Source organism: Sinocyclocheilus anshuiensis, unplaced genomic scaffold (genome assembly GCF_001515605.1).
Source record: "Sinocyclocheilus anshuiensis isolate Anshui unplaced genomic scaffold, SAMN03320099.WGS_v1.1 scaffold840, whole genome shotgun sequence".
NCBI classification, from domain to species: domain Eukaryota; kingdom Metazoa; phylum Chordata; class Actinopteri; order Cypriniformes; family Cyprinidae; genus Sinocyclocheilus; species Sinocyclocheilus anshuiensis.
Window position 1 is genome coordinate 491,894 of NW_015552598.1, and position 19,723 is coordinate 511,616.

At 36.7% G+C, this 19,723-nt stretch overlaps 1 protein-coding gene across 1 annotated transcript in view; it reads left to right on the forward strand.

The window, feature by feature from the left end:
• The window catches only part of LOC107665681 (transmembrane and TPR repeat-containing protein 3-like), a 55,282-nt gene that overhangs the window by 29,808 nt on the left and 5,751 nt on the right, over window positions 1–19,723 (forward strand). Inside the window, exon 14 of the mRNA XM_016456666.1 lies at window positions 115–529. Within this exon, the coding sequence (XP_016312152.1) occupies window positions 115–529 (415 nt within the window). The remainder of the gene's footprint in view (window positions 1–114; window positions 530–19,723) is intronic.

Consider the following 19,723-nt stretch of genomic DNA (forward strand, 5'->3'; position numbering starts at 1 on the left):
CTCATTTGTAAGTCGCTTTGGATAAAAGTGTCTGCTAAATGTAAATGTGTTTATTTTTGTTTTATGAATTCATTTAATTGTAATAGTTGCATCTCTAATGTTCTTCTTTAACAGGTGAGGCAAAATTTCGCCCAGAGGCAAACCGGCGCTTTCTCACCTACGTGAAAGAAGAGCCGGATGATGCTAATGGCTACTTCAACCTGGGCATGCTGGCAATGGACGCTAACAAGAACGAAGAGGCCGAGCGCTGGATGCGGGAGGCCATTCGACTGCAACCCGGCTTCCGCAGCGCTTTGTTTAACTTGGCCCTGCTCTACTCTCAGTCGCAACGTGAACTGGATGCTCTCCCGGTGCTTGAGGAGCTGCTGCGTTACCACCCAGAGCACGTCAAAGGCCTCATCCTCAAGGGAGACATCCTCATGAACCACCGCAAGGATACGCGTGGCGCCAAGGCCTGTTTCGAACGCATCTTGAACATGGACCCCAGCAACGTGCAGGCCCTTGATTATGCATGTTTCGTGGAGCTTTTGTTTGATTGTTTTGTGTCTTTTATATATTGTGTGGTATACCTCCTTTTCCCACAGCTTTAATTATGTAAAGCTGTTTGGCTGAAAAGGGAAACCAGGTGTGCACTCACAACATGCGCTGAAAAAGCACAGAATTAGGTACTGTTTTAAAAGAATCCCTACTAAAAAATCATTTATTACTATATTGTTTATTTATGATTGTCTATATTTGAGTCACTGGATTAGTTTTTGTCACTTTTTTGTTTTAATTTACCAAAACCACTGGCAAGTATTACTCATAATCACAAATAAAGTATTGGTAATATCAGTCAGCCCATTTTATAGCAGGGCCTCTAGGTGGTCCGTCACATGGCTGTTGTAATTTAGCTCAGCAGACCCCTCTCCCTCTTTGCATGACATCACCGCACGTCCTCCAATTCACTGCTGCTGTTTATTCATGTGTCATTATTGCTGTTGTTTTGTTTTGTTTTGTTTTGTTTTGTTTTTTTAGTTTTGACACCAAATGGTGTCAGCGTTTTAATTATATCCTCTGACATAATCTCATTCTGAATTAGGGCCACCTCCCTTCTCCAGCCCTCTTTTTGCAGGCTTCTGGGATTTATCTGTATGGCTCGCACACTGTTTGGGCTCTCGCTGATTTCACAGATTGGTCATGCAGAGGCAAACTTTTTTCTTTGGAGTTTTCTTTTCTTTTTAAGGTTTTCGTGGCTTTTGACTCTGTTTCTTGTTCTCCCCATAAAGATCTTTCCGTAAAATTATAATCAGACTATAATCGGGAAAAAAACTTAAAGGAATAATAATTCACCCAAAACTAAACATCTGTCATCATTTACTAACCCTTGTGTCATTCAAAACCTGTATGACTGACTTCTTCTGTGGAACATAAGACATTTTTTATTCCCATGTACTGTTATACATGATGCAAAAGTGTCGTATGACTTCTGTGCTGCATGATAGCTTTGTTCAACAAACAGAATCTAATTTTAGTTGGTCGAGCTAGTTCTTTGAATGATTCGTTTTTTGAATTCAGCAATCCAGTTGCAGCACTTAACAGCTCGCTGGAGAGGCAGATTTTCTATGAATGACTTTAATTTTGGTGTTTTCTCATGCAAAGTTGCCAGATGGCATCAAAAGATGACTACAATTTACAATGTTGCTTTTTTAAACTCTAGTGTACATTCATTACAATTGCTTTGACAGGAATGAACAGAACAGTTCTTAAAATGTCTTTTATATGTGTTTGAAGCGACATGGGGGGGTGAGTAAATGATGACAGAATTGTCATTTTTGGGTGAACTGGCCATTTAATATGGTGAACATCACGGCGTAGACCATATTTTTTCTGTTTTTTTTTTTTTTAGCTTTTCTATTTGGAAAGAATCAATCATTCATTTTCTAAGCCAAGATTACATGCCAGTGTGTTACTTCAGTATTCTAATGTGCTGCAGATGAACTTCAAATATTCATGTTGCGCTTGGAGTCGAGTTGAGCATATTGTTTCCTGTGAAGTTGAAACAACCATGTGCTCTCGCTGGAATGCTGTCGCCGTTTTACGGTTTACTTTGAAGGCAAGCCCTGAAATATCTCCTCTGACCTTTCTGAAGATTTTAACAGAAAAAAAGGTACCTGAGAACTCACTGATCCTCAAAGCCTGAGTCCTCAAACCCTGTGAGCGTGCATTTCCATATATTCTACAACAATAGCGATTTTAACACTAATGTGGGGCACATATGATGTTATTTTGTAATAAAGCCACTTTAAGTAGCAAAACTGTCTGATTAAGTAGCGGACTCATATAGTTTACAGTGCTATCAACTGTTTTGCCATTTGAGATGTTCACTCATAAAACTTGAGCAAGAGACCTGAATTGCTACACATTTGCAATATCTGTGCATCTGAGTCTTTTTTTTTTTTTTTTTACATTTTATTGTCAGTTTGATAGTCTATAAGGACAGATTTACATGGCTGTATCATATTAATCCTCAAATATATAGTGTTGGAAGTTCATTTCCCACTAAATCATCTCACTCAACTCTAATTCAGCTGTTCGTGATGTCATATTTCAAGTTTCCCTCAGCTCAGCTTTAATCTTAATTATGTTTTAGGACTCTTTCCGCTCATGTTTACTCATGCTGTGCTTTCACCCCATATCCAATTTGTTACATCTTGATTTATGGTATTTACCATTTTATTTGGACTAATGTTTTGACTTATGAGTGGTGGAGGGACCTTCGGTTTTCCAATAAAAATGACTTACATCACGAATGTCTCATAAATGCCACTTTTTATGCATTCTGGCAGCTGCAAACAAGTTTTGAGTCGCCATCAGAGAAATGATACATTTTCGATCTGCAAAATCCACATGGTCCAAGATTACTCACCCACGCCTTTGACTCGCGTGCTGCTCAAAGGCTGTAACTGTCATTTTTCTTGTTAAGGCCTCAGGTTTTAGCCTTGTGCTTGTGTTGCAATGGCGCTCGCTGTAATGTCATATGTGAGTAATGAAGCGCCCTGCAAACAAGTGGCACTTTCTTGTATTTGTTGAACAATTTGGCACGATATTGATCTTCGGATTTTTGTGGAAATAGGCTTATGCCAAGAGTGGAAGGGCCCATAACTAGGATTTGTTGAAAAACAGTGAGATCCGTTGCAAACATAATTATACGCAGTATCTGGCAGACCAAAGAGACTAAACCACAGGAACTTGAGCTTTAAATGGTCTGCAGAGCTCCCAGTTCAAGAAACAAGATTGTCATCACATTGACATTTGATCACACAAGATGTTTAACATGATTATGCTTTTAGTCCACGTGAGAGCACGATTTATATTATTGGATTAAAGGCTCAATGACTCTTTTGTAGCGGTAATGCCTGATTACATTTTGAATGGCCATGTCTGTGGTTTGGGAATTCATGAACTGGTCCATGCCCTATGCAGGGGGAATGGAAATTAGCTGTTTGAGGTGATAGATCATGGAAAATGGTCAGGCTAAAGGTCTTTGCACACTGAGTCCAAAATTTTCATATGCGGTTTTTTCGTATTCGTCATCCTTTCCTATCAAAATGCTTGCTACGGATGCGAAAATGCAGAAAATCGAACCTGGTCCGAATTTTTTTATGACGGACAAAAGTTTCGGAGGCAGTGTGTAAACGTGATTGACACAATGTGAGGTCGTATTTATTTTTTAGCGTGCGAAAATTTCGGACTCGGATACGGGTCCAAAATCGCGTTAAAAATGTTTATGCTTAATTTACATAGCCTTCCTTATATGGTATCAGCCCATATATGGGTTCATTTGAAAGCTTGGAGTGTCTGCTTTACAAAGAATACCATTCCTTTTGGTTTTTATATTCATAAAGCAGTAAAATTAAGCTTAGAAATGTATTCGTCCCACACACGAATTTCCGCCTAACCATTGCGAATAATTTTTACGAAGAATGTGTATTTTATATATTTTTCACAAAAGTCAAGTCATATATCACAAGAAAGCTCTCATTCTCAGGAATTTGACGATGTAGATTATTTCATTGTGTGACAATCACAGATCGAATGATCTTCGATAGAATCGCGATGTAAAATAGTCACCTCTGAGCGAATTTACATTTATACTCGTAGCACTGCTTCAGTCAGCCGCAAACAGCCACAAATATCTATATACTCTATATTATCTTTTAGATTAGGATCTCTTCTTTCAAACAAGACCATTTCCACGTTTCTGCGTGCTTCCATCGGTGAGATATATAGCGTTTTGTCCAGGGACAGAAAAAGACGCTCGTCTGAAAACAGCCGCTCTTCATACCCAAAACGCGTGTGTTTATTGTAATATTTGAAAAATATATAATGTTATTTATAAAGAATTACACTCATATTTTGTAGTTCAAAGGGTTTTCTTTACAATGAAACCATTTTTTTCATTTCCTCCATTGTATGTGTGTAGGGTAAACATTTGAATTTGAGTATGTCAAATTTAGGCGAAAATACCAAAAAACGCCCTGAGCTTAAGTGGTTAAAAAAAGAAATACCTCACGTAGTGTCAATCACGTTTACACAGTGCCTCCAAAACTTTCGTCCGTCGTAAAAAAATTTGGATCAGGCCGTGAGTTTGAAGGGGGTAATTGAATGAGGGAAAGTCATGTGAGAGGAAGCGATAGGCGTGTTCGACTTCATGCTGCGCTGAATTGAGAGCGGAGATGTCAAGCCAGACACTTTCAGCTCCCGGTAGTGACGCTTGTGCAGTGTTTGCATACTCTATCACAGATTAAGTGAATTAAATGCAATATTTGTCAAATACACAGACGTTTCAAAAACATTTTTATGAGCAACCACAACACTTTTTATATACTGCTAAATACAGCGCCATCTGTTCAAGAATAAAGTTCAACGTAAACGTATACTATTTCAATACCAAAAAAGTGGAGGTATTTATGCTTTTATCAGTGTTTTATGTTAAACGTGACTCAATATAACATTGCGACTACAGTAAAAAAGCTTTTACTGTTCTAAAAACAGATTTGTGAGCATTATTGGAATTGAAAAACATTATCGTTGTCATGTGCTGAATTTGGCAAATCGTGAAACAGCTGTGTTGTCATCAGAGCTCCTGCAGTTGCTCTGAAGAAAATGCTCTTGTGGCACTTTGATGCGATACGTCACAGTGACATGGTGTCGGCGCTGTCTCAAGTCGGACAAAATTTCTAACCGGAATGCACTGCTTCAAGTCAGCCACCGATCGGTCTGCACAGCGTTGCATGAAGTCGAAGACACCTAGGCTGCGTTCAGCCCCGACAAAAACGGTGCAAAACGTTTTTTTAAACGGAAACGGTGATGCATTGAACACACTGTTCTGATGACGCAAGAGTTGCAACTATGGCAGCTGAGAAGGCCATTCTTTGTGTTCTTTTTGAAGAATTTTCGAAGCCTGATGAAATCGGTATAAATACGTGTTTAATACTGCAAAATACGCTCGATGTATATACATGCTGCTGCTGATTGGGCTGACATGTTTGACACACCCACCAAACAAGAGAAAACGCATCTCAAACCCCGTTGCACACCGTTTCCAGGAAACATGTCGTTCAAACCGGAAACCGTAGCAAAACGGTGCACACCGGTTTGAGCTTGAACGTGCCCCTAATGTCTCCATTGCGATATGATTGCATATGACTGGTTATGTTCAGCTGTGATTGGTTCATGCGATAAATTGTTGTGCATGTTCGTAAATCAGTCTGAATTAACAATATAATGGGATTAATTGGAAGACTAATAAAAAAGTAAGTAAACAACTCACACACTTAGATAAAACCACTTTATTTCAAAATAAGACTTAAAATGGCATGAAAACATGATCTGGGGGAGTTTATAGTGAGTAATCAGCTTGGTGAAATTTCTGTGTCTGTGACCAATATTTACCAAACTTTGATGACTGATGATCTGAAAATTCATAAATAGTTCAGGGTTAACTATTAAAAAGAATAGCTGAGCATAAGTTCACATATAAAATAATACTGTCTAAATAGTTACTGCCTTGTTATTATTTTGGAATAAATGTAAACTGCTTAAAAACACCAACATGATGAGATTTATACTTGGCTTTAATAAATACAATATTGATTACATTGTTAATGTAAAAATATATTTTTTTTCTGATAGTGTAAGTAATGTTTATTTAACCAAGAAAACGTGACTAACATGAATTTACATTTAATTAAAAAAAGCTGTGAGGACTTGGCCACCTCATTTCAGAACACCACCGCACACCACTTATATATACACCGATCAGGCCTTCCTAATATTGTGTTGGTACCCCTTTTGCTGCCAAAACAGCCCTGACCCGTCAAGGCACGAACTCCACTAGACCCCTGAAGGTGTGCTGTGGTACATTGCCCAAAGCATCACACTGCCTCCGCTGGCTTGCCTTCTTCCCATAGTGCATCCTGGTGCCATGTGTTCCACAGGTAAGCAATGCACACTCACCCGGCCATCCACATGATGTAAAAGAAAACGTGATTCATCAGACCAGGCCACCTTCTTCCATTGCTCTGTGGTCCAGTTGTAATGCTCACGTGCCCACTGTTGGCGCTTTTGGCAGTGGTAAGGGGGTCAGCATGGGCACCCTGACTGGTCTGCGGCTATGCAGCCCAATACGCAACAAACTGTGATGCACTGTGTATTCTGACACCTTTCCATCAGAACCAGCAATAACTTCTTGAGCAATTTGAGCTACAGTAGCTCGACTGTTGGATCGGATCACACGGGCCAGCCTTCGCTACTCATGCGCATCAATGAGCCTTGGCCGCCCATGACCCTGTCGTCGGTTCACCACTGTTCCTTCCTTGGACCACTTTTGATAGATACTGACCACTGCAGACCAGGAACACCCCACAAGAGCTGCAGTTTTGGAGATGCTCTGACACAGTCGTCTGGCCATCACAATTTGGCCCTTGTCAAACTCGCTCAAATCCTTACGCTTGCCCATTTTTCCTGCTTCTTTATTTTATAAAAAATAAAATGATGTATATTCTAGGGGTTGAACGACTTCTGATTTTTTGAAGTCGACTTTTATGTGATGAAAGTCGAGTCGAAGTCGACTAGTCGCTGATGACGTCATTAATGAACAAATAAGTCTGGAGCTGTGATAAACACCTTGTGCACAGCTATGGCATATGACACAGCGCTGCCCACATGTAGTCGGTGCAACCCCTAGTATATTCACGTGTATATATGTGCAATTAGTTTTATATTTTTCCTTTTTTAAAAATATAAGTATAGATAAATATATTTTAGCATGCAGTACAACTGCACATGCACATTTGAGAAAATAAAATAGGAATAAAAATACTTGCACTGAAGCAGACTGTGAATGGCTGGATCATGTCACTGTCAAAAGAAGATTAGTTGTCTTTACAAATTAATCTTCCCTGGGATGAGAAAGTGAAAGGCATTGTGTGAACATGGTTTGTGAGCTTGTCGTCTTGTGGTGATGAACCACCTACCTACCTCAGGGGCACCAATTTCCTCAAAGTTAGGAGTGATCCTGCTCTTTTTTTTCTTTTTTTTTTGCTTATGACACCAGTCCGACTGCATAGCCAATTTAGTCACAACTTGTTTTTATGCATTACTTTTTTCTAATGTGTTTCTTGCAACTTGGTTCATCTTGTTCTGTTTCTTAGTTTCTCACAAATGTCAGTTAGACAATGCGAGCATATCAGAGTTAAATTAAATCCTTCACACATGCATCAGCTCAAATGAGTCACAGCCTTTGTATTCACAATAATTAGATATGTGTGAGCAGCGTTCCTCTTTTTCAAATAGGAAGTACATTGGCAAACACGGGTTTATCAGGCCCCCCAGGCACATTGTGTAGTACTCAGAATCACTGATTGAATATTAAAGGAAAAATTGTGTTGTTTAACAAATGTATTATTAGATTAATACGGACAAGAATTGTTTAAACTGAAAAATTGTTTACATTTTCAATAGGTAATGAAAAACAAGTAAATGAAAAACAACACGTGAAAGCAGAATACATCTCGAAAGTGAGGTTAAGTTTTGTGACGCTTGCTCATCTCTGTGGAATAAGTGTACGCAAGTCAAGACATGGCAAATGTAAATTGTTATCTGCAGGGGTTTCCATATGTGTGGTTTTAAAGAGAACAAATGTGTCTGGGTCAGATCTGTGAGACCTGGTTATATTTCATTTCTGTTCTTGTTTAAATGGCTTTATTTTCCAAAACAGAGAAATGTTTTATGAAAGGATGTTTTAAGAGGGCTTTATATGGAAATACTTAAAATATATCTAGGAATGAGAAATAATAATTTATTGATTTATTTGATCCAGTTTTATCCCTTATTATACAGAATTAGTTTTAGGTTTAGTTTTGTTTTGTGGTTTATTATCCCTTTAAAATTACAAGACACTTTCTTTCCTACAGCAGAATTGTCAGGTCTGAGCCAAATGGGTTTTTGAATGCAACTTCAAAAATATGCATATTTTTATTCATTAAAATTTTAAATCATAAAATGTATTTATTCGTAAATAATTGAAAATTCAGTGCCATGAAGTTAAAATTCATGCCAGTAAAATCAAAATATGAGTTTTGTAACTACATTGGCTGAGAGCTTGCAGGAAAGCTGTCTATCACAAACTACTAACTTGGCATCATAGCTTATTTACATTTTTTCCCCCATAAAATAATGAATCTTGTCTTTACTAGTCAATCTGCCTTACCACCTCTGTACCAAATATGTGACCCTGGACCACAAAACCAGTCTTAAGTCGCTGGGGTATATTGGTAGCAATAGCCAAAAATACATTGTATGGGTCAAAATGATCGATTTTTCTTTTATGCCAAAAATCATTAGGATATTAAGTAAAGATCATGTTGCATGAAGATATTTTGTAAATTTCCTAATTTTTGATTAGTAATATACATGGCTAAGAACTTCATTTGGATAACTTTAAAGGCGATTTTCTCAATATTTTGATTTTTTGCACCCTCAGATTCCAGATTTTCAAATTGCTGTATCTCAGCCAAATATTGTCCCTTATGACTGGTTTTGTGCTCCAGGGTCACATATAATAAATGAATGGCATAGTTGCTAAGAACACATTTATTGCCTTGGACAGAAGGCAAGGCAAGGCAAGTTTATTTATATAGCACAAAAGGAAGTAAAATAATCATAAAAAAATTCACACAACAATAAAACAAGGAATTTAAAAACTTTTAAAATGATTTAAAATTTGATTTAAAATGAATTTACTGTAAAACAGTTAAAGATAGAAAATGATTATACATAAAATAAGTACCACTATTGTCTCCAAATGAAGGCATGTTTTAAACATGTGTCATTTTAATATATGTAGGAATGATATGAACTAATTTGCACTACATTCTATTCGGTTCTGTGGGAACTTTCAGATCTGTTTTTAATCATGCAACTAGGCTTAGGTTATGTGGTTTTTATGTGTAGACATGTTAAAATAATAAAATGTTAAAGTAATAGTTCACCCTAAAATGAACATTCTGTCATTATTAAGTTGCCCCATTTTACTTTTGCATATGAAAAACAATAGATATTTTTGAAGTCCTCTGAAGCCATTCAGTTTGGATAACTGCTTTGCATAAAAGCATCTGCTAAATAAATAATTGTAAATGTTTTTTGAGCAGCAGATGAGCATAATAGAATGATTTGTGAAGGATCATGTGACACTGGAGTAATAACTGCTGAAAATTCAGCTTTGCATCACAGGAATAAATTATATTTTAGAATATATAGAAATAGAAAATAGTTGTAACAATATTACTGTATTTTAATCAAACAAATGCAGCCATGGGGAGCATAAGAGACTAATTTAAAAATCACAAAAAAATTCAGACTGACCCCAAGCTGAACTGTGGTTTGAACCATGCTGTAAGTTACAAACAAAAACATTTACAAACTATAGAGCATTGAAAAACAACTGACAAATGATAAGTTAACGGCTTAATCGTGAAGCCATTGTCTTGCTAAAGTTAGTGTCACTTGCTGAGGAGCCACGATGGCAATTTTCTGCATTTGATCTGGAAGTGGCTATTTTAAAACCGAGTGGTCACTGGTCCTCTCATATAAACAGTGATGCAGAGTCCTCAGCCAGAACAACTGTGGGAATTCCCAGGGTATATGCAGACAGTCTTGGCTTATAGTGCTCTCCTGCTGGGTTTAGCTTCTCAGATGTACAACATCTGGACATGAGCAATCAGCAACAGGAAGACGCTCGGCGGCCACTGAAGCCGAGGTGCTAAAGTGTTGAAGTTGACCCTGACCTCAGATTAAGCGTTAAAGCCCTTGATCCATCAACTTTCACTTGCTTGCATATGGAGTTTTGCAACTAATCACATGTTACTACCTCGGTATCTTTTTCCACTTGAAGATAACTCTGTACTCCCAGGCTTCCAGGGAAATCCTGCCATGTGATGGATCTAGATTGTGTAATCTTGAAGATATATCAATCTGGATCAACTGCCTAGGAACATTCAGATAGATTTTAAATAATAGACTAGACCAGGGGTGCCCAAACTCGGTCCTGGGGGGCAGGTGTCCTGCAGAGTTTAGCTCCAACCCTAATCAAACACACCTGAAGCAGCTAATCAAGGTCTTACTAGGCCAGGGGTAGGCAAGTTCGGTCCTAGAGAGCCGCAGTCCTGCAGAGTTCAGCTCCAACCCTAATCAAACACACCTGAACAAGCTAATCAATGTCTTCAGGATTACTAAGGCTATAGGCAGAGAAACTTCCCGGCAGGTGTGTTGAGGCAAGTTGGAGCTAAATTCTGCAGGACACCGGCACTCCAGGACTGAGTTTGGGCACCCCTGGACTAGACTAAGCATCCCAGTTTAATCACATTTTAAGACTTCACTGTAAATAAACAAAACAAAAAGATGTTGAATAATGAAATGTATAAGAGATATGCAAACGTACTGGCTGTTGTCAAACACGTCTCCCTGAGCGCTTCCTCTGTCTGCCACTGGTCAGTCAAAACAGATGGCCCCACCCCAAACTCACACCACTGGTTTGGTTGAGCCAACTGTTGTCAGGCAGATCTGGATATTTAAACAATCTGTAATGTTCTGACACTATTTTTACATATTTTGGGGGAATCGGCCTAAAAGTGGTAGTTGTCTGCACATTTTAAGCTATAAAAGTATTTTAACATTGAAAAAAATGACACTTCAGCTTGAAAGATAGTTGCTGTCGTACTTTTGGTGCTCTGTGCCCTATTTTGCTCTGTAAGCCTCTCTTTTGTTTAAGCAGAAAGTCAAAATCCCAAATGACCCGGCTTAAGCGATTTCACAGACCGGTACTTGCTATATATAGCGTGTTAACTGATGTTTTTATTTTTTACAAATCCCTGGAATGTCATGAGTTTGTGATGAATCTGAGATACAAATAGCAGAGAAATGTGAAGCATATTTGAAGAAATACTTTGGGTTAACTTAAGTTCTATGGAGGGCATTTATGACATGCTGCCAATTATGACAAAAAAAATAAGTTGGATCTGTACCTCTGTTTGTGAAAGCAAGTAAAATGCATTTACATTAATGTACTTACAGTTGAAGTCTATGGGGCCATGCAATACCTAAAAGCTTATAGCATAAGAAATGTATTTTTAAGCACTTATATAAATTTCTCTGTACAAAAATGTTGTAAAACTGTCAAAAGTAGAGTTTGTTCCATGTAAACTATCTTTCTGGTTTCCTTGTGCATATTGTGTGTAATTTTTGAACTTTAAACAATTTCCTCATATCCCGGGCCTCATATCTGACACGGGCCTCATATCTCAGTGTATACCTCATATCGGGCCTCATAAGGACAGTGTTAAAATGGTTCATGTGACATCAGTGGTTCAACCGTAATGTTATGAAGCTACGAGAATACTTTAAAAAAATAATGTCTTTATTCAACAGTTTCTTCTCTTCCGTGTCAGACTTCGCCATGCATTCAGGAGAGTACCACGACGCAAGCGTGTGGTGCTGCTGACACAGGAAAGTATTCCCGTAGCTTGTCACACATGGACTATTTTAACAATGTCCTTACTATGCTGGGGCCTTGAATGTGGTAGTTGCGTTGCTGTCTATGGAGGGTCAGAAAGCTCTCAGATTTTATCAATAATATCTTAGTTTGTGTTCTAAAGATGAACGAAGGTCTTACGGGTTTGGAAGGACATGGGGGTGAGTAATTAATGACAGAATTTACATTTTTAGGTGAACTATCCCTTTAATATGCCAATGTAATATTAATACATTGGTAAAAGTCTGCTGTGCTCACCAAGTGTCCATGTATTTGATCAAAAATACAGTAAAAACTGTACTATTGTGAAATCCATCCATTCTCCTAGCACTTATCTGTGACCAGATTGCTGTAGCAGCAGGTTAAATAGGGCCACCCATACGTCCTTTTCCCCAATAGTTCTACTTTTGGGTATCTTCCCATTTGGACATGCCCAGAACACCTCCACCAGGAGAAGGGCGACATCTTGAGTAGATGCCCAAACCACTTCAACTGGCTCCTTTCGAGCAGCAGCTGTACCCAAAATTTCTCCTGTATGTTAGAGCTTCTTACCCTGTCCCTCGGGCCAGACACCCTGCGGAGAAAAGTCATTCCAGCTTCTTGTACATTTCTGTCATTACCCAAAGTTCACACACAACATATCAATTATAGCATAGATAGATATTTATAGGCCAATGTTGTTTATAATGAATGCAATTATAATTTGGGTTTTGTTTTGTAATTGTACATATAATTTTGTACTATAATTTTATAGCTACTTATATTTTCTGATTTTTATCTTTATGTTATGAATACCGGTAAAAGGATTGAAGAATTTGCTCACAACTTATAGGTAACTAATTTTTTCTTACTCTCTCTTTCTCTCAGTGCAATTTTGACTGATATGTGTAGTAGATTTTTTTATCCATGCAGAAAATGTTTTAAAAATACGTTCGCTCATATGTAAATTGTTGCAAGCTTATTTCACAATATTAGATGAAAGATCAGAAAAAGCACATACACTGGCCAATAGATTAGATTAGATTCAACTTTATTGTCATTGCACATGTAAGGTACAAGGCAAACCCACCTCTCAAAAGAAATCAGGGCAGAAGTGGATGAAAGTGGACAGAAGAGATGGATTAAAACACCACGTGTGAACAGGAATGTCTCCCTCATCCACTTGTGTTCTGATCAACCAAAACGCATCTTTGTAGGTGTAAACAGGGCCAATGACCTGACCAATGTTGATGGGGCGGTGTTTGGGAAATCTGTTTTAAAACAGTGTTTTTGCTATTATATTTGGTAATGCTAGTGCCTCACCCTTGAGTTTTGTGGTTATACTTTCTAAACGGTGGGTATTTCAGTATTTTGACTTCTATTCCGGTGCTATGCCATTCCCCATACACCTCTGTAGTAAGTGCCTTATTGTGAACCCATTTTTTTGTTTGTTTGTTTTCACAAACTGAAGCATGAGTCACAATGGTTTTCTGTGGAGCTTTTGAACTCACCTTTAAAATGTATAACTGTTACATCATGTATTACTTTCTATTTAATATGTTTGTATGTTGTTGTTTCATGATGCAGATTTGTGTGTTACTTAAATAAGTTGCAAATTCATTCATTAATTTCAAACAAGAGGCACTTCATTAAAGTGAGTGAGTATCTTATTGTTGCTGAACTGAATGCACATGTGACTGCGTCAAACCATACAAATTGGTTAGCATGTGGACTAAATTACCTCTCTCCCGTTCATAGTGTGAAAATGCAAAGATGTGAGGGCCTTGTCGAACTCTGCAAAGTATTATTTTCCCATGAGGACCTGATTTACCCAAGAATCTGGGAACATTTTTCACGAGGACAGACTGTGTTGGGGAAAAAAGGTCACGTGGGGTAAACAAGTTTGGGGTGTGTCTTCAGTGAACAAGGACACACCCCATGCTCATACAATCTTATGACTTGTGAGCTCTGTAAGCTCTTTGATACTCTTAAGGAAGTGCCTTCTAAATGCAACCAGTGCAAGCAAATGAGCACCTTTTATTAACCTATTTATAAAACTTCAGTCAGTGTTCATCCTATTGCTAATCTACTTGGGACTGTTCTGATTGAATCAAATTTAAATGAGGGGCTTATCGTTCAATAACCATATCCTCCCAAACATCTGTTTTGTTCGCATGGTTTAATTCTAAATGGCCTTATAATACATTGTTAGTTTAACAATGTGTTAATATACAGAACACACTCAACACGTGTTTCTCAGTTGATCATTATGAAATCTGATTAGGCTGACGCCAGTGCCTTGACATATCGAACTCATTCTTAACTGTTACTATTGGTATTTTTAGCTTAATTACATGCACAAAAAGACCAGTACATTAGGTTCATTTTGATTTCCTAGTGAATAGTTTACAGTAAATGGGGTAAGTTGTCACACAAGAAACCTGATTATATGGATTATGGGCTTATTATAGGCTTTTCAGCTAAAATTAAGGAGTAAAAAAAATTATGAAACTGCAGAAATGTAAATGATAAAAATATTAAACCACTGTTTTGGCCAACATATATTATTTTATAAAATTACTATACTTAAAACACAGGTGACAACTTTCCCCAACCTAAATTCCTTTTATTCAAACAGCATGGCAATGGCAAGGTCATGGGTTCGATTCCCAGGGAACGCATAAACTTTTAGTATATGTATTGTATTGTATGTATTATTGTACTTTTAGTATATGTATTGTAGGTCACTTTGGATAAAAGTATCTGCTAAATGCATAAATGTGAATGTAGTTCCGACTACATGGTCTGCATTTTTATTTTTATTTTTTTAAGCATTAGAAAGTGTGTGAATTATTTTAGATTTCCATGTCCTGGACTCTGCACCTTATAAAATATTATTCTGGTGTGCATTTTCTTTTGATCCAGCTTAATCCACCTGGCATTAACTTTGGCTAAAATCTGCCTTTGTTATATACTTGATTCTTGCATGTATGCCAGTGTAGTTTTATTGTGTTCTTTTGTTACCAAACTATTTTGAACTAGATATTTTAAACCAACATATAAAACCACTGCTAGAGAAAACAAATAATCATAATAGCAACATGTTAATCATGCTAGAAACATGATTAGCAACATGCTAATAATGCTAACAACATGTTATCAACATGCTAATCATGTTAACAACATGATAGCAACATGTTAATGACATGCTAATGACATAGCCTACTAATGATCTTAACATGCTAATCATTCTAGAAACATGTTAGCATCATGCTAACCATGTTAAAATATGCTAACAACACGCTAATCATGCTAACGACTTGCTAGCAACATGCCAATTATGCCAGAAACATGTTAGCAATGTGAAAAACATGTTAAAACATGCTAAAACATTCTAACAATGTGAAACTTTACAACTGTTTCAATCTTCAAGTTTTTACAACTTTTTCACGTCTTGAGAAACTTTATCTAGTTTGACTTTTATAATATAATACAGACCTCAGTGTAAATTTCCTTGAAGCAGTTAGCCCCAGCTCACTCTCACTTTGAGAGAGAAAATAAGAAAAATAAACTATTTCCATTTTTGGGGTGACCATAACATGCCACTGCTGGCAGGTAAATACAAGCTCTATACCTGTGAAAACTGTGCATTCCTGAAGCTCCTGAATAAAACAGGAGCAGTTTAACATAAGCTTGCTATATCTAAAATAAGATGCAGTCAGGCGTCGTCAAAGGGGTCAGGGGTGAGGAGCCAGCCGACAGCCCTTGTTGGTTTGAAGATGTTAAAAGGTCCTGCAGACAGTTGGGTGATTAGAAAGTGGCCTGCTTAACTCTCAGTTGCTGAACAATCCTCAAGCGAGAAGGAAAAAGAAGAGTGAGATAAAGACTGTAGAACATGCACTGTAAAAATGATTTTTCGAAGTTGGATTTGAATATTACTGGAGTTTCTGATGTTTTACAAGAAAATACGGTAGCACTTTACTTGAAGGGGTGTGCATAAGACTGACATAACACCTTCATAATCATGACATGACATGTCATGAATATGAAGGAGTTTTTATGCATGTTTATGACAACTGTCATTAAGTGTCATTCGCTCAGTTATGTCGTTTTTAATGCAAAGATGACATTGTTTGACCTAACCCTAACCTAACCCTACCCCTAACAAAGACATCTCAAACAATGTCATCTTTGCATTAAAATTTAAATTGAAAATTGAAAAAAGACTGGAGAGAAGGCATTTATGAATGTTCTCTTGTTGACATTTCAATTTACTTAACTATTGTCTGGCAGGCAGGAGAGGATTTGAGAGTCTTATTATTTACTCAGTAATACTGCTACAAATGGATAGTATTATTCCTGTCATGCTGAGTTAATAATGACAGTTAAAATAATCACATAATTCTAAACATGTTCTTTGAAGATCAGTAATCGGTGAGGGGTTTGCAGGAGTTGTTCAGTATACTAGAGACTGGGGAGTGTTGTAACATACTGTTTATTTGTGCTATGTGTCTCTGCAATAGTTGCTGTTTTTATTAAATGTACTACTTATCCAAAAACTAACTTAAAAGTACAAAGATCGCCGTTCTCACTACCTACCCACTACTAGGAAACATGGACATCAGTTTCAATTTTGTGCATGATTTGTTGTGTTAATCATATTTGCTTTGTTTCTAAACCATTTTTATGCCAAAAATCCATCCCACCCCTCACCTAATCCAACAACTGTTTCACTTTAAGCCCTTCCGATGATACAAAATGACAAATAACATCTGATCAAATACTTACAATGTAATCACTGTGTGCGTGTTTGCATGCTAATCAGTCTCACAATTGCGTCATATATGTAGGGTTTAGGCGCAAACAAATCAGATTTTAACCAGAATATGTTCATTTTTGGATTATGAAAGATTTACAGATTATTTATGTATATTCATTTCACCCCGTAGCTCCTTTCTAATCGGTCACAATACTCTCTGGTCTTACCTGGTGTTGATGTTTCTTTCCCCAGATCTCAGAAGTTTGCAGCTAAATGCATCAATTTTATTGCAGTTGCTTCTTCTAAATTAAAGAAATAAAAATGCTATCTTCAGAAATGAGAATTAGAAACAAATTAGACCATTGTTGATACAGGCTACAGAAAGAACTGAATTTCAGAGGATCACTACTCAGTTTTAAGTGCAGTTGTTTGCTTTTTAAAGTGAGAACTTCCACAGCAATACAGATCTGTCAGAGAGGGAGTTCAGTGTCCTTGTGCTTTTGTTTTTTAGTGATTGACTTGAGGGCTTTCCAGTGCCACTGCTGTAATGTGGGTAAACACTGCTTAATATCTAACAGCAGATACATCTGTTATGTGGATGCATGTTGAGTTCAAGCAAGTTAAAATCCTTTAGGGTGACTAGCCTGAGGCTTCAGCTCCCACATGTTGTTGTTATCTCATACGAGCCCAGTTTTAAAAGTACTAACATTGGAAACAAAGTAAATTTTCTGTCAGGTGTGATCATTAGCTTAAAGATCAAAAAGACACTTGACTCTGCATGAAGGGCTGTAAACGAGTTATTGCTAGTCGGCCACAAAATCTTTGAAGTTTGTTTGCATACCATTGTTAAAATTTATCAGGCATGCAGTCAAGCTGGTGCAATGTTGCTACATCATTACGTGTGTGACAAAGATCACTGAACCTGTCATATTTTACGGTTATTTTACTGAAGTGCTGAAAGGGAATTCCAATTTTGCAGTTATTCTTTCTGTGCTGAAATTGACCCTATTAGACACATATATGTGTAATCAAATCAAATGCCTTAGCTCAAAAATGAAGTATTGCCAAACCTGTAAAGATTTTAAATGTTTTAGCATAGGCTTAACACAAGAAACCGAAGACTGCCTAGGGGATATGATACACGAGTCATGTTCATTAAAGAGAAATGGCAATTATCCTATCCATGGGTGGCATTTGACGATCTGGGTTTATACGGGTTTGTGTTTCTCTTATACTAATGAAAAAACTTTTAAAACACAGATAAAAAGTAACATGGGCATTGTGTGTGGTTACTCCGATTTCCATGAAAACCATGTTTAAGATACCACAAGTGGCACTGCCATTCAAAATGTGTGTTGCAATTTCCTAACAAATAGTATCTTTGATAATTAAATTTCACAATTATTTGCTTGAATTCTACTCACCTTCATATTTCAGCAAATTGTTTTGATGACATTTCCCTGTTAAATACAAAAAGGATGATCATCAAAATGTCAACTGCTTTTTCATGCTGCTAAAATGCATGATGATCAATTGGTCAACCTGACATTTTTGTTGAATATTTTTATACAATTTCAGACTTTAAAAAAAATCACATATATAAATAATTAAAATATGTAATAATAGTAAATAAAATATTCAAATTTTAAATTTATACACTACCAGTCAAAAGTTTTGAATAATTTGACTTTGAAAGATGTCTCTTATACTCATCAAGGCTGCATTTATCACAAATACAGAAAAAAACTGTCAAATTGAAATTTTATTACAATTTAAAGGAACTATTTTGTACCACATTTTAATATATGCTAAAATGTAATTTATTTCTGTGATGACAAAGCTGAATTTTCAGCAGTCAATACACCAGTCTTTAGTGTCACATGATCCTTCAGAAATCATATACTGATTTCTTATATTATCAATGTACAAAACAGCTTACTTACAAGGCTGTTTCAAATATAATATTATAATATGAAAATATGTACCATGAATTATTTTTATGAATTTTTTGTTATGTTTTATTTATTACATTTTTAAGTTTATTTATATAGCACATTTCAAGCACAATGGTATACTTCAAAGTGCTTTACATAAAAAGGAGTAAAACCATAACCATCAAAATAATCACAACAATAAAAGGAAAGAGTAAAAAATTAAAATGATTAAAACATTGATTTAAAATTAATTAAGCTAACAGTTAAGAATAAAATGAGGATACATAAAATACAGTGCAGGCAGCCTACTTTTTGGACAATATAGGATATCCTGGATACTCACGCATTTTGCAGAAAATATATATATATTTTTTTATTTATTTATCAGTGCTTGGAAATGCTCATATTAGGAGGATTATTTAATACATTCCCACCAACCTGTCACATTCTGCTTATGGCAAATAATTTAAACTTAGTCAGACATGCATGTAGAAGATAGGAAAAGATAGGAAGTAGGGATGGGCGATATCTTATCGTTTGCGATATACCGGTAAAAATTCTCCCCATGATAAGAATTATTAGTCTTCCCGCGATAATAACGCTAAAATCTAGTTGACATATTTCTGTGTGCGACAGTGCGGAGCAACATCACGGAAAGCGGATGTGAAATTGAGAAGGAGTATCCTATATCGCTAAATGAGGAGCTCGAGCTGTAACTGGTTTGGTTAGGGCTGTACAGTGCACAAAAAATCGGTCTGAATAAATGTACTACAGTAGCATGTGTGCGATACAGTTTTGCATGTGTACGAGACTGTTTACAAAACTGTTGTCCAACAAAGATATAATTTATTGACATGCTTTTTCTCCAAATTAACTTAATAACATAGTCGAGTGTTTGAAATACTTATTTTTGTGACCAGACGTGGTTTCATATTACAGAATGATAGTATTATATACAGTGATAAAGGCCATGTCGAT